The sequence below is a fragment of the Desmodus rotundus genome, chromosome 3 (genome assembly GCF_022682495.2).
Source record: "Desmodus rotundus isolate HL8 chromosome 3, HLdesRot8A.1, whole genome shotgun sequence".
Taxonomy (NCBI): Eukaryota; Metazoa; Chordata; class Mammalia; order Chiroptera; family Phyllostomidae; genus Desmodus; species Desmodus rotundus.
The window spans coordinates 76,307,054-76,321,918 of NC_071389.1; the positions used below are offsets into that span (position 1 = coordinate 76,307,054).

The window sequence follows — 14,865 nt, forward strand, 5'->3', positions numbered from 1 at the left end:
CTCAAAAGCTCCCAACTGCTGCTGCTGTTCTGAAGACACTTCAGATGCAAGATGTAATGACATAATATATATTTGATAGCCTAGTTGCAACCTTCAAAAGTGGATACTACCAAAAGAATGAAACAGATATTAGGGATGAAATCATTTTCCATGGTATTTGGTCAATGCAGAACACAAATTAGGAGAGTAAGGCTCAGCAGGCTTTGTTTCTCCATTTCCTTTATTTCAAAGTTTGACTTATGCTTGTACAAATATAGTATCAAGCTTATGAATAAGACCATAGTACTACACATTTGCCTATTGGCTTCATGAAAGCTCGGCTCTTCTTCCATTGGGTTTTTATTTGCCTGACAGTGTTGTTTTTAAAGAATCAGTACCAGTTCTTTGTGATTGTACATTTACTTTTTTGCCATCTGAAAATAAAAGATTTCCACGCTAAAGGTAATGAAATTGTACCATGAGTATTATTATGTTTATGGTGTTTGGACCTTGTAGGAAGAAATTGTTACAGATTTTAATGGCAGTTTATGGCTTTAATCTTAATGGCTAAGAAAGTAAATGACACATTTCTTATTAATTGTTCCTACTGCTTTGGTAATATACATATTTAGCTTCCTTGAGGGAATAAATTAATTGACTAACTCTAATATGAATTATGTGTTTTAATTTGTTTAAGGTTTATAAGATAACTTAAATTAACTGCTTGTGCCAATGCAATAATTAAAATATTAGCTCTTTTTTTTTACTGAAAATTCTCTAAATATAAGATGTCTAAAAATAGAGTGTAGGTGGATTGGACAGTCTGCAGATTAGGAGTTGGAATAAAAACATCTCAGTTAAGCCAAAAACATGGCAACCAATATTTTCTGTTATAAAAATATTTTAGATGAGTTTTTATGAAAACTGACTGAAATTGAAATGAATAGCAGAAGCTCTCTGTTTATTCACAGGCCAGTAATAATAATACCTGCAGCACAAAGCATACATCTTTTCTGTGCAGAGCCGACAGCTTCTGCTCCTTTCAGAAGCCAGCTCTGCAAAGTGGGGGAAAGAGATATTATCCGGTTCTGTCTGAGGTATTAACCTTCACCTTGATAATACTTTTCAAGGAACACACCACTAGGCAGAGCCTTTTCAGGAAACTGATTTTAACTGTCCACTAGAGGCTGTAATGAGACCAACAATGTCATTTTAGACCAACCCTGGGTTTAAACTATAACAATCACTGATTTTTAAATGGAAAAAAAAAAAAGAAAGTTGTAGAAACGAGTAACAGTGAACAGTAGTAGTTCTATTTAAATAGCCATGTATATGTATATGGTATTTCAAAACGTGAGCAAAATACTTCAGGGGCTCTACACCTTCGTAGTTATGCAAATTTTTATTTCTGTAGCACGTTGTTTCTACAATACGGTTGTTTAAAAGCTGACACATTCCTCTTGGTGATTCTGTATCCTGCTTCGGTCGGTGACTAACCGTTAGGTCATAAGTAAACTCAGCCAAAAGGTTTCTCAAATACAGCGTACAGTCACTAGTGGTGGCTTACAGAGGCAAACTTACTTGGAAGGATTATGTTTCCAGACACTTGGTTCTAAGCACCTGAAGGAGGTCAAATGCTGCCCAGACACCTACTGGTCTTCCAGAATTATCTGCAGCACGGGGAACACCACACTAAGCTCCATTTAGCATGATGTGCCTTCTCTTCCTCCAGGTGTCTCACCTGTGGGCAAGGTGCACCCCTCGAAAGAAGATTCCTTCCCACCCAACTAACACCATGCGGTGGTACATGCGGAGGGGGCAGGTGGTGGGGAGTAGAGAACCGCAATTAAAAATTGAGTCCAGAGGAAGTTCTTCGGCATGGATTCACGGAGAACTGCCATTTGATGCTCGGTTTGCTTTCTCTATCTGCTACACTAGTTACCTCATTTCCGATTAAATTAATGATCCCGAATTAGCTGCGAGAGGAGTACGCGGGTAGTGTACCGGGCTACAGCTGGGTAGTTCCACACCCTCAGCAGATTTCGGGACCTGCAGGAAGAGAAAGGAGAGCAGGGAGGTCACCGGCTTTCCCGGGCAGTAGAGGTAAGGGTGCACGTGCAGTTGGTTGGGGGGCGGGGGGGCTAGCCTTACAACTTTCTAGAGTTTCAAGCAAAGGCGCTCCCCGCCGCCCGGGGGTCTGGGTCCCGGAACGCCGAAGCCAAAACGAGTGAGGGTGAACGTGCAGGACGATCGCAGGCAGCCCTCTTGCACGGTTCTCTGCGCCTAGGGAATCAGCACTGGCCCGCCTCCCCTCCCCTCCCCATGGGCTACTTCACTGGCTCGGGGCCAGAGAGTCCTCCAAGGTGCCTGACTTGCACCCCCCTGTCGTTCTGTCCCCTCCAACTAGGTGCAGGGACCCTGGGAGGCGCGCGAGGACCGATCGGTCACCGCTACAATTACCTCATCGCCTCAGCTCCCCACCCCTTTCCCAAACCTGGAAGAACTGTCTCCTCCGGCCAGGGTCTGCCCTCCCGCTCCTAGCCCCTGGATTCCAAATCGGTCTCGGGGAAACGCGCCCATCTCCCTGCGGGCCGCCGAGCGAGCGCGGGCCGCGCGCACCGAAGGGTTAAGGGCGCGGGCCGGCAGCTCGCCGTGCGCTCGCCGCTTGCCCCACCGCCCGCCGGAGGGTGCCCCCCCTCCTGTCGGATCCTTGAGCTGCGGCGGCGGCGGCAGCCAACTGCTCCATATTTGGCTTCTATTACACATTTACATACTGGAGCGAGCGAGCGAGCGAGCGCGAGAGAGCGCCAGGGAGGGAGGGCGGAGGGAGGAGGGAGGGGAGGGGAAGAGAGTGTGGGGGGAGGAGGAGAGAGCAGAGTATACCGCAGACATCATTTCTACTACAGTGGCGGAGCCGTACAGGACCTGTTTCACTGCAGGGGGATCCAAAACAAGCCCCTTGGAGCAGCAGCCAGAGCTACAGCAGCCGCAAGACACTGTTTCTCTCCCTCTGCCCCCCCTTCCCCACGCCACCCCAGATCCATTTACACTTTACAGTAAGTGGCGATTTTTTTTTCTCCTCTGATTCTGTCTCTACCCTCCCCCATCCCCTTCTCCCCCGATTTAGATTAACATTCCCTCTACCCCCGCTCTCCTGAGATGGGCCAAAGCAACAACCAGCAAACAAACCCCAAACCCCAATCGACAGCACGGAAAACAGCTTGCAGAGGAGCGAAGGAAATCGACGCGGCTTGTTGTGTTGTTTGTGTGTGTGTGTGTGTACATACAACCTTTCCCGGCTTCAGCCTCCCGGGCCGACACCCCGATCTGGGGGCCGGGATGGCCGGCAGGGGGACTGCCGTGGACACGGTGGGCACCAGCGGAGCGAGTGGGCGCGCCCGGGCTGGGGGCGCGGGGGTACAGCGCGGCGGCGGCGCCGGGCTCCGGCGGCTGCTGGTCTGGCAGCGAACGCAGAGGGTCATGTCCTCCTCCCTGGAGGTGGGGTAAAGGGAGGCGACGGCCGCTCAGGTCGCGCTTCCGTCTCCTCCTGTGCCCCCTCCTCACTCTTCTCCCCAAAGAGGGTGGTGGGAGTAGCAGGTCTGGAGGAGGGGCTAGGCTGACTCGCAGGTGGCTGCCCGGCCTCGGTGGCCCGGGGCTGGGGTCTCCTCGCGGAGGCCGGCCTCGCCCGGCGTTCGGCTATGGACCGGGAGGGGTCAGCGCCAGCGGAGGAGCCGGGACACTGCGCGCGGCCCGGCGCAGGCGGTGCGAGCGCGAGGGTTTGGGGGGGCGGCGCGGAGGGATGGACGCGGGGTCGCGGGGCTGGGAGCGCGGCCGGAGTGGCGGTGGCGGCCCTGCTGGTACAGCCGTTTCCTGATCCTGTGCCGCCGCCGTGCCGCCCGGAGCCGGGAGCCAGTGAGCGCCCCAGCCCCAGCCCCGGCCGGCACCCCCGCCTGCGCCGGCGGCTAGAGCTGAGGAGCGGCGGCAAGCGCTGCCCTGCCCGCGCCGGGAGTGCACGGCTGCGCGGCTGCTGGGAGGGTGAATGAAGCCAGGAGGAGGGGAAGGAGGAGGCGGCGGTGGAGGCGCTGCGGGGATTGGGATGCGCCCTGGAGCCCCGCTGCTCGTTCTCTCCAGGCCGGGCCGGAGACACAGCCACTCCCGCGGCCGCCGCCTCCTCCTACGTGGTCCCAGCGCTGCGCGCCGGCCGGCCCCGCAGGGGGCAGGGACGGGGCCGGACGGGCGGAGCGAGAGGTGAGGCGGTGGCGGAGCGCGGCGGGAGAGCGATAGAGTGAGCGCGCGAGTGTGAGTGCGTGCGTGTGTGTGTGTGTGTGTGTGTGTGTGTGTGTGTGTGTGTGCGTGCGCGCGCGCGCGCGCGGGGGGTGGGAGTCGACGGGGGCCGTGGCGTTGGAGAGGGGGCCCTCGGAGGCCACTTGGCTGACTCTGGAGCGCCCGACCCCTCCTCAGCCCCCCGTCCTCAGACTGCCAGCCTAAACTCCGTGGCTTGTGCTTTCATTTTATTTCAGACCACGTAGGGGGCTGACTGGAAGCGATGAAACAATCCAGGTTTTCTAGAGAGACCGAGCAAGAACCTTGATTGGGGGTGAAAGTAGAGTGGTGGTGGAGATCCTGCCAGAAAACAAAACAAAACAAAAAAATCGGCTTCTAAGGACTGTGGGGTTCGGTTCAATCCCGTGGCGGCTCTGTTTGTTTTGCTTTCTTAGTATATAATCCTACAGATAAGAGGGTAATATAAATACTTCGGAAGATTGGGAAATTGCTGAAGAGTAGTAAGGGCAAAAAAAAAAAAAAAAAGCCCCAGTCGGAAGCTGGTTATATAATGCGCGATGTGGCTAACGAGAACGGCAAGCTATTTTTATTTTGTTTACCGTATGCTGTGCAGTAGGGACTCCAAACTGGTTCTGTCTCCGAAGAGATTTTTTAGCTTCCCTGTGAGATCCACAGGATACAGCTTGCAAAATGAGAAGACCCCATTACACCCACAGAATCAAAACTAATGCCTTACAGTGGCTTACTCCCTGCACATCCTGTCTTGCATGCAAGGGAATGTGTGTATGCAAATAAGTTCTCCTTTGGCAAGCTGGTAGTTACAGCTCAATGACATTTGTGTTTTATAATATAGGCTGGTCTTAATACTTAAACATCATCGTTACACATCGCACACAACAGAGGGCAGTTATTGATGTTTATTTTTAGGCGCAGGTAGTTACTTTTCAACAGTTAGCTAAACCTTTTCTGTTTGGGTTTTTGAGGAGACCTGCAGTTCCTTGAAGACCCTGTTAAAGCCCACCTTGTGGTTTATTTGGTGGGCAAAGGAAGTTCGATACTTGAGCTTTTCTTTTTTCTTTCTTTTCTTTTTCTTTCTTTCTTTCTTTTTTTTTTTTCTGGAATGAAGCATATGCCTGGGGAAACCACCAGAGAGGAGGATGAGAAAATCCTGCACATGAACTCTTGGGAAGGGATTGCACCATAACAGCTAATGCTGTGGCATTTAAATCTCCTCTGACTGCCCTCTGTGCATGCATCAGTCAGTATTTTAACAGCTCCACAGACAAGTGGGCTTAAATGATCCCTTCTGCATAAAGCAGAGGTAGAAGTCTCTTCCAAACCTCCGGCCTGCCTGCCTTTTTCCTCCTGTAGATATGGTCAGTGGTGTAGGTTTTCGGTGCACTTACTCCAACCCTGATCACTCGTGTAATTAGATCAGGCTGCCATGGCAACAGGCAGTGTTCCTTGTCCATTCAGGTGGGTTTGTTTTGTGCCTGGACTATTCCAAGTGTCTTATGTACGGTATTTGTGCTGCCCAAGCCAAATGAGAGACTTCACTATTTCAATTGCGTCTTTCAGTCATTTGGACGGAGACGCTGAGTGAGGCTTCTCCAAGATTCTCCATACTCGTATAAAGGACACCAACAAGCTGTTCTTACTGGGTGTACTATGTAAATGCCTCTCCCCAGACAGTGAAAGGAGACCGACAATCCTGCTGGTGTTTATTGTGAACAGATCAACAAGTATTTGGTACTTGTTAGAAACCTTTCAGAGCTGACTAAAGCAACATTTCTTTTGCCTTCTGGTGCCATTGGCCTTGCAGGCAGGCACTTAACCCTTTCAAGTGTGAAAGTGCTCATCCTTTAGAATCCAAGTTTGTCAGTCGTCATGACTGGTTTTCTAAAGCGTTTGTTCAGTGGGAGTAATTTATTTGGGAAGGCTATCCATCCCCATTGTCACATTTTAAAACTTTACAGCCATCATAATAGAGAAAAAAGGGGGGTACTGATAGTAGGCAGCCATTCTGAATGTATTTATTCTTCATTTGGTTCTGTGGCCATGATCTTTACGTCTGTGGCAGTAAGTTAAAAGGTTTTTGTCTCAGGAAAGATGATACAGGCCTGTAGCTGGTAGACTGATAGTGTGTGGTGCTTTTGTACAATAAACAGCTTCTGTTCTATTTTGGGATATAATTTAATGAACATTTAATAATTGAGAGAGCAGCAGTCTACTTTGTGCATTAGGACACCACCTTGCTAAGCCTGTTAAGCAAAGACAAATAATACTGTTACAAAAATACAAGTAGCTTTGGTTGAAGCTCTGTGTTGGCTCAGGCAATCTGAATAAAGGGAAGTATTTTAGTAGTCCTGATATTTGAAAGTAAAAATAATTGAGAATAATCATGCCTTGATTTAGTTGTGACCCTGTGGGGTACAGTTTTATAGCCCCCTAGCTAAACTGATAAATCCTCCCCCCTCCAGGCTAGGATTAAAAGTGCTGTATACTTACTTGGCGGTGGGAAGTGGGGTTATGAGTTTCTGCTAGTGAGTTTAAGTGGTTGATAACTGGATTGTGACCTCAGATCAAGCACTGCAATGGTGAAAACGAACTATTATTACTTTGAGAAGGTAAACAGATGAGAAGCAAGGATGTAAAATAAGGCACAGAAGTGAAAGTTTTACACAAAACCTTGGAGGTCCTGGATGATGTTTTACAACTTACAGAAAATTGTTTTTACTTGCACTGAAATGTGAACATGTATTTTTGAGTGTACCAATTCGTGCTAAAATAAGGATGAAAAATTTACTTGATTTGGAACTGTGAAAGTTAATATTTTCCTCTCTGGATTTCGTTTTAAGAGGGTTTGGTAAACAGGGTGATTCTTTTTCAGAAATGTTATAAATCAGCTTCAGAACTTCTCAGTTGTCTTTTATTCTTAGAGAAAGGTTCAAGAAAAACTCTTTAGCTATCAGATTATACGTCAAATGCCTGTACATGGCCCTGCATTTCAACATACCTTACTCAGTTGTCTGGGAGTCCTGGGAAAGGTCAGCCTTAAGAGATTATTAAAATGTTAGTCAACACAATTCTGAGACTGTTGTTTTTATTGTCATTACACAGTTTAAGGACTCACATTCCTTTTGTATAATGTGCCTTTATTTATTTTATTTTTTTCCACTCTGAAATGTCAAGTGGATTGTACTTTGGCACTCACCTTCAATGGCAGTTTCTGATGACTAACACTTTGTGACACCAGTGCCTTTGTTTCCTCTTAGAAGTTAGTCAAGAAACATATTTTACTAAAACCCTGAAATTAGGTAAATGTATTTCTTTAAACTATGGTTGTCTGAAAGTAATACCTAGTTTAGGCTCTGAAGAGCTTAAATACTTGCATATGTAAAGTGACAATGCAGCAAGACAGAATCTCATTTTTAGGGGAAGGTAGATAATTTTATTTCCGTTGCTTTATGTTTTCAGAATAACGCGATAGATAATTTGAATGGTTGGCTTCTGTGAGAGATTTAGATACGTACAGTTGAATTGCTTCAAAGAGCAGATTTAGTTCCTGGTATACTTCCAAAGTTAGCAGAAGCAGGCCCTTCCTTTTTTTTTTTAAAGTATTGAAAATATTTATAAGTCATTGAAATCCCAATAGAGAGAATAATTTCTGTTTTAGGGCATTGCATACAGGACTGCCCTGTTTTTTAAAGAATGAAGATTGAAATCATGCTGTTCAAAATTTAGATTCATTAAATTCAGTTTAATAAAATACTTAGTCAAAAATGCTTTGAGATGATATAGTAATGAGTATACCGAGTGCTAGTTTTAGAGCCTGCTCTGAAATGTGAGCTGAAAGAGTTGTAAGTGGATCATGGTTTCAAAAATATACATAAATACTTAAAATTACAGGAGTAATAAAAAATTTTAGGCAAATAACCTTTATTTTTGGAAACAGTTCTTTGAAATCTTTTTATTTGATAACTTACATATTTTTCTCTTTATCAGTGTATATATTTTATAATCCTTATAAATCTTAACTTTTCAGGCTCATGTACAATAAATATTTGTAATACATATTACCATCACAAATGTGCTAAAACATGTTTAGAACTGTTACAAAAAAGCAACAAGCATTATATTTTCTTTGACATATTTGATGTTAGCAGAAATGTATCATTGATTTTTCTATAACTTTAATGCATCCCATTTGTGGAGTAATGAAAATGCAATGATAATTGCTATAACGTAAGCAAAAATTGTATCATACCTGAAAATTACTTTTCAGAAACTTCATTATAGTGTAACCAGAATTTGAGACTTAATGGGCCAGACTCTCTCCTGATGATGGTGCTTTGATTCAGGCTAAGAGGAACTGTTCTTTTTTTTTTTTTTTTTAACACTTAGGAGCTCTTTAACATGACATGTTTCAAGGGGGTCATTTAGCAGAAGGTTTTTTAAAAAACATTTATTGATTGATTTGAGAGAGAGAGAGAAAAGGAAATAGAGAGAGGGCAACATCAATTTGTTGTTCACTTATGTATGCGTTCATTGGTTGCTGCTTGTATGAGCCCTGACCTGCAGTCCAGACTGAAACCTCGGTGGATGCTCTAACCAACTAGGCTACCCGGCCAGGACCTGGCAGAAGCTTTTAATGATAATTGTTACTGATGCTGACTTATAAGCACTTCCGCTTCTAGCATTCAAAGAAAGTGTATTTTTTTTTTTTGTCCTTGTGTATGGCAAATTTTCTTTTTTTGCACCTTTAGCTTTGGCCTACTCTCTTCGAAGTATTTATATTATCTCCTGTGTTTACATTATTTACATATTATCTCTTCTTCATTGACTAGCACATCACTATTATTTAGGCTATCTTTCTTAGTAATCTTCCACTATTAATGGTATTGTGTTATGTTGCTCTGCTGTGATTTTTAAAAATTAAATATTCCATTTTGGTGTATATATTGTATAAAACAGTCTATGGGTTGTTTTTTTTTGTATATTGTTTGTATTATTTTGCAATGAATCCATTTTTCCTTGCTTTTATTCTTTGTAACTTCCCTCTGATGGAATATAGCAAGTTATGTTAACTCTCTTAATTACTCTAACTGGTGTAGCAACATAAATACTTTTGAAATAAGTAGGCATACCAGTGAGAGTAAATTAATATTTTACAGCATTTGCATCGTGTTTGACTGTTCTCTGCACTTCAGCAGAATAGGAGACTGTAATTTGGACTCTATAAAACCTTATCTGCCAGGTGATATGTAAATAGGATTGTGTGCACACATCGATACACAGGCAAACATTCTCTCAACTGTTAGCTCGTAAAGAAAGTGCTGCCTGCAAATCCACAGTACCTGCACCTTGTTCGAAAATAATGATCCAGGTTCTCTGCTTCATTTGATGTTACTAGATGAAATTAAGACTCCTCCCCTTAAAACAAGTATGTGTAAGAGTAATTAGAATTTTGTGAGTGTCTATTTAACCTGGCCACTATTTAAATTTGTAACTCAACGAGCTTTTTCATAAAGGGATAGTGTCTTCAAAGATGTTTTGGTCTAGAACAGTTTATCTTCTTTTTCTGTACTCACAGATAACACATGTTAAAACAAAGGACTAGAAAACTAACATCTTTTGATTATCAGTCCCAGGCATTCAATAACAGATACATAAATAGGTATTTGGTGAATGGGTTGGTTAGAAGTAAGACTACTTTGGCTACTATTCATTACTTTGAAAAGTGTTGGAAAGCAATTGAAATTATTTTCCCTTCCAGCTGGATTGTGCTCTTAAAAACAGTGAGTGTGTATGGATGAAAATAATCATGACTACTGAGATGTGTTGCCATGTACCCAAGGATAATTGGCTCACTTACCTGTTTACAGATTGTTCACGTTGGAGATCATATTCATAGCTCCAGAATAGTTTCTTTCTGACACCCAATATAATCCTGGGCCTTCTCCTTCCTACTGTTACCTGGCATGCGCTTAGGAAGCCCAAACTAAATTTAAAATCAGCCTAAACAAATATGCAGATCAGCTCCAGTAATCAAAGACTGGAAATTAGGTCAGTGATGACTAATTTGGGGATATTTTATAATAACTGTGCTACTGATTTTATTTAATGTGGACAACTGGGAATTACCAGTATTTAAAAATATTTTAATAGATGGGACTGAAAACTATGTTAGCAGATCAAGTCCTCAACTTCTTCCATTTCTATGCGTAGGTCTTTACCTCACAAAAACTACAAGCACCAAGCTCCCTGATGGAAAGGTATATGGAAGATTCATTCATTCTCTCTTTCATTCATCCATTCACACATTCACTCATTCATCATACAGTGGATAATTTTTACTTAACGATGTGCAAGCCATTGTGGTAAAATGTAAATGAAATAGACATACATTTAATAAATAATTAAAGCTTAGTGGGAAATCTAGGGACTACGTGCATACTTAATTTTTTTTTTTTACGTTTGATGCTTTGTTTCCTATCTCATTAGACTGGTATGCTAATAACTGTGCTTTTTCATGATTGTCCCTCAAGTTGCATGTTGATAGTAATACATGCCACATTAAAATTAGACTTTGGCTCAATTACTATTCAATCCATGCTCATTTTCACCTTATATTCTTGTGATGACCAGCATGTGTTGACCAGATGATTGGTTAGAATCAGTAGCGAGAAGAATGACAGTAGCTGGCTCAAATGGGGAGACCAAGCTCTTAATTTGATTGAGGGGATGACCTTTGTGTGTGTTGGCCTCCCTCTGAGCCCTGTTGAGTAAAACCAGACCTACATTTTGAGCTGGCTGGTATCTGTATAATTCTCATGAAACAAAATGCAAAATTTGATGTTCTTAAGAGAAGATTTCAGTGCATAGACATTTTAAGCGGAATTATTTTTTAAAGCAGTTTGTTCTGTTTTTCATTTTGATTTCCTCTCCTGCACTTCCTGGACCACTGCAGGAGCATCGTGCAGCAAGTCACCAGGGTGGTCCATTCAAACTGCAGACTTATTTGTCATCCTTGTACAGCAGTCTCCTCCTCACCGGCCACTACAGGGAAGTGCATCACACATCAGGTGAGAGTTTTGCGATGTTCTGTAGTTCCTATCTGAGGATAAAGTCTGACCTGGAAAAATCGCTGACCTGCCATGCTTTAGCACTGTGTGGACTGCTTAATGTAATTGTCTTTGCACACCGTACTGTGTCCAAAATTGAGAAATTGCCAAGAGAGTTTTTGTAAAACTTGGGTTAAAGTATCTCTCTTTTTAGTTTCACTTAATTTGGTTAATGAAGAAGTCAACATTTGACTTTGTGATGATCGATTATTGCGTGTTGGGCTTGAGTCTGATCATTTTAATTGTCACCTTTAATGCATTAAGAATATTTTGCTACCAGTTATCTTAAGGTGCAGTTTTCATGTTTTAGGTTTTTTGTTTTAGAGTGACACACGTGTAGGGAGACAGAGGCCTGTTTGTTCAGTGGCAACCAGTATTTGTTGAATCTTGAATTTCTCTGTGTCTGTTTGGATTTTACAACTTCCTGATTTCCTCACATACAGTAAATTTTTCTGGCCTGGAAAGTCATGCAGACACAGGGTGTATGCAGGGTTGATGACTCATGGTTCTCTGTTGACGAGAGGACAAGAGGATACTGGCTGAAGGAAGTTAGGAGAGATGGAAGTTAGACACAAGCTAGGGCAATAAGGGTTTGGGAACACTGGCATACGCAACCAAAGGCAGTTGTGAAATAGATTCCCTCTTTCTATTTCCCTTGGGAGCGATCCTGCTGGAAGCTGTGGAAATAGACTAGTTCAGAGGTTCCCAAGCCTGCCTGGGCAACAGAATCACCTGGGAGCTTAAAAAAAAAAAAAGAATTTGGGACTCAACCCTAGACCTGTTGCATTGAAATGAACCTTAATGGTTTTGGAATCATACCGATTGACGGCTCCACGGGTTGGGGAACTGCTGGGTTGGGTGATCTCTTGGCAGCTCTTTCTCATCCATGTTCTAGTGCCTTACTTGGTGAGATGCAAAGCCTACTTTTTACCAAACATCACATATAAAGCTAGGAATTTTCAACTAATTTGTTAAGAGGTGGATAGTTGCTTCACCAAGATGTTCATCTTGGAAGTGATTCACCAGTTTTCTTTGCATAAAGAGCTTCCTCTCTTAAGATCCAGCTTTTACATTACATATAAATTCCGTGGCATCTGAGATAAGAGCATGGGGCTCTGGGACCAGCCAGTCTGGATTTGCATCTAGTGCTGCCACTGTGATCTTGGGCATCCTCTGTGTCTTTCAGCGCCTCTGTGTCTTTGTGTTGAAAATGGAGATACCACTAGAACTTTCTCCTAGGGCTACCGTGAGGATGGAATGAAATAATACACATTTACTGGGCAGGATATTGCCTCACATATAGTTTGTGATTCATGAACATAAGCTGTCATTGTGATCAAGTAACTTACGTCTTGACAAGGTAATTTTAATGTTCTTGTAGTGGTTGCTCCTGGACCATACATGACCAGGAACAAGTAAATATACCTGTACCTTGGTCTTTTACTGGTTTTTCTGAACTTTGTATTCGTCCAACTCTGTTACAGTGAGAGAATATGTATGTACTGCTTTTATGTTGTTGTAAGGTGGACTGATGAGCTGCATGCATAAAGTAAATTATTTGTGGTCTGTGTAAAAACAAACAAAACCCTGAGTGACTACAAGTACCGTGCCTCAGAAAAGACAGAGAGGTCTCTACTGGGGGGGGGGGCACGGAAGAGGAGGAAGGAACTTACCACAAACGTTATATTCTTGCGGAATTTGGAAGTGGGTATTTTGCATGTTACTGGCTGTGGGGTAGGGAGATGTCCTGTGAAAGGGAATAGAAAAACCCCGGAGTTGTATGCAAAGGTGAGCCTCTTAAGTCTGTGCCAGCTGAATGGCAGCAGTGAGATGCCTTACTGCCACTTTACCTCTTACCCGGTTTAACAATTATATGTGAGGCAGAAAATCCTCACATTTAAGTTTTTGGGGGAAGTAGTTTAATTGCATATGTGGTTAATACAACGCAATTTTTAAAAAACCTGTAATGTTTAAAAGAGAATTTTATTGTGAAAATACAGGCACCAGAAAGTCATATCTCTGGGACAATATGTGCAAGCTTATTGAGACGAAACTGAGGTTTTTATAGTATATTAAGAAGTCTTAGTGGCTTATGAATACTCATATTGTATTACTGACAAAGTAGTGCAGAGTCACCTTGAATTTTAAGCAGGTGACATCTTCTGTGATTGCATTTAAAGAAAGCTTATAAGCATTATTTAAACATTTTGCATAAATAAGGCCTCGTTAGAGTCCTCACAATCGATGACTAAACATGGGCAGGGAAATAGTGTCATTCGTGTTGTACTCTATTGTATTCATTAAGGTTTTTTTGAAAAGAAATTAAAACCTAGGTTACTGCTTCTAGTAAAATCCTGCTTCTAGTTATTTTGTAAATAAGATATGGTTATAGCAAAGTTATGACCTAACTTGTTCACAGGCACTGTCTATATAAAGAAATGATTCATTCATTTATGCACTGTGTATTTTTTCAACTACTCCACGGTGCTGCGGGAATGAAAGTGAGTAAGAGCCACCGAAAGAGGCTGTGCTGTACGTGTTCCTTGTGGTCAGGCCCAGGGAAGAAGACGTGCTCAGAACGAACTAAGGCAGAGCAGGATGGGGTGGGTTGTACTTACTGGGGTGCATTCTGTCACAGAAAGAATTCAGAAGAATGATGCTGAGTAGGATGATGAGGAAAGACTGAGGAGGAGGGATCATTTGAGTTCAAGTCTGAAGGCTGGTTAGCATTTCTGTGGGGAGGGATGAATAGAGCAGGAGGAGGAAGACCACTGAGGTGGCTCCGGCATGACAAGGAGGTGCCTGGTATGTAACTGACAAGGCCATTTTTGGCTGAAGCACAGGTGCTGGGGGACATCTGAGTTGCTGGAGTCCAGCAGGCAGTAGAGGGTGTGGGAATAAAATTGCTGAGAGGTCAGGTCTGGAGATAAATTTGGAGGAGCCATTGGCATAAAGTGATCTTTGAAATTGGGCTTTGGGTGTTTGTGGCTGGGAGAAAGTTTGACAGGCAGGAGGGGATGACTGTAGTTCAGGGATAACATCAGCTGGCGTAGAGTTCATAGAGAGAAGGTTAAGTGGCAGCAGATAGGAGCTAAAACGTTGGTGTGGTATGCTTCCTCTTTAAGACTTGGGGATGAGGCATGGGTGGGGGTAATGGGGGGTCCTCCCTGGAAGCTGAGACACCTTGGAAACTCAGCTCAATGAAATCTCGTCGAAACCTTTGTTCCTTTAAGACCTTTAAAAAAAATAGGAACTTGAGCTAATTTTAGTTAAACCTGGTGTGTGTGTGTGTGTGTATGAAAATGAATTCTGCTTTTGCAATTCAGCACATGCAGTATGTCTTTTCATTTAAATAAATGATCCTTCTATTTTCCTCTAAACAGTTTTATTAAGAAGATTTTCAGCTAGGTGTATAGTAACAACAGTCGCAGCATTTTCTTTGATCTTTCCCACTGTTGGTTTATTCATCTCGTGATAT

The 14,865-nt window shown here is 43.4% G+C and overlaps 1 protein-coding gene across 1 annotated transcript; it reads right to left on the reverse strand.

Moving 5' to 3' along the window:
* Positions 1-339: 339 nt before the first annotated feature.
* On the reverse strand, positions 340-12,275 carry LOC128780370 (translation initiation factor IF-2). Its single transcript, XM_053919707.1, has 3 exons — positions 12,207-12,275; positions 3,270-4,153; positions 340-2,028 (listed from the first exon to the last, which is right to left on the reverse strand). Exons 1-2 carry the CDS (start codon positions 12,273-12,275, stop codon positions 3,458-3,460), a joined length of 765 nt encoding a protein of 254 aa, XP_053775682.1. The 3' UTR covers positions 340-2,028; positions 3,270-3,457.
* Positions 12,276-14,865: the final 2,590 nt, after the last annotated feature.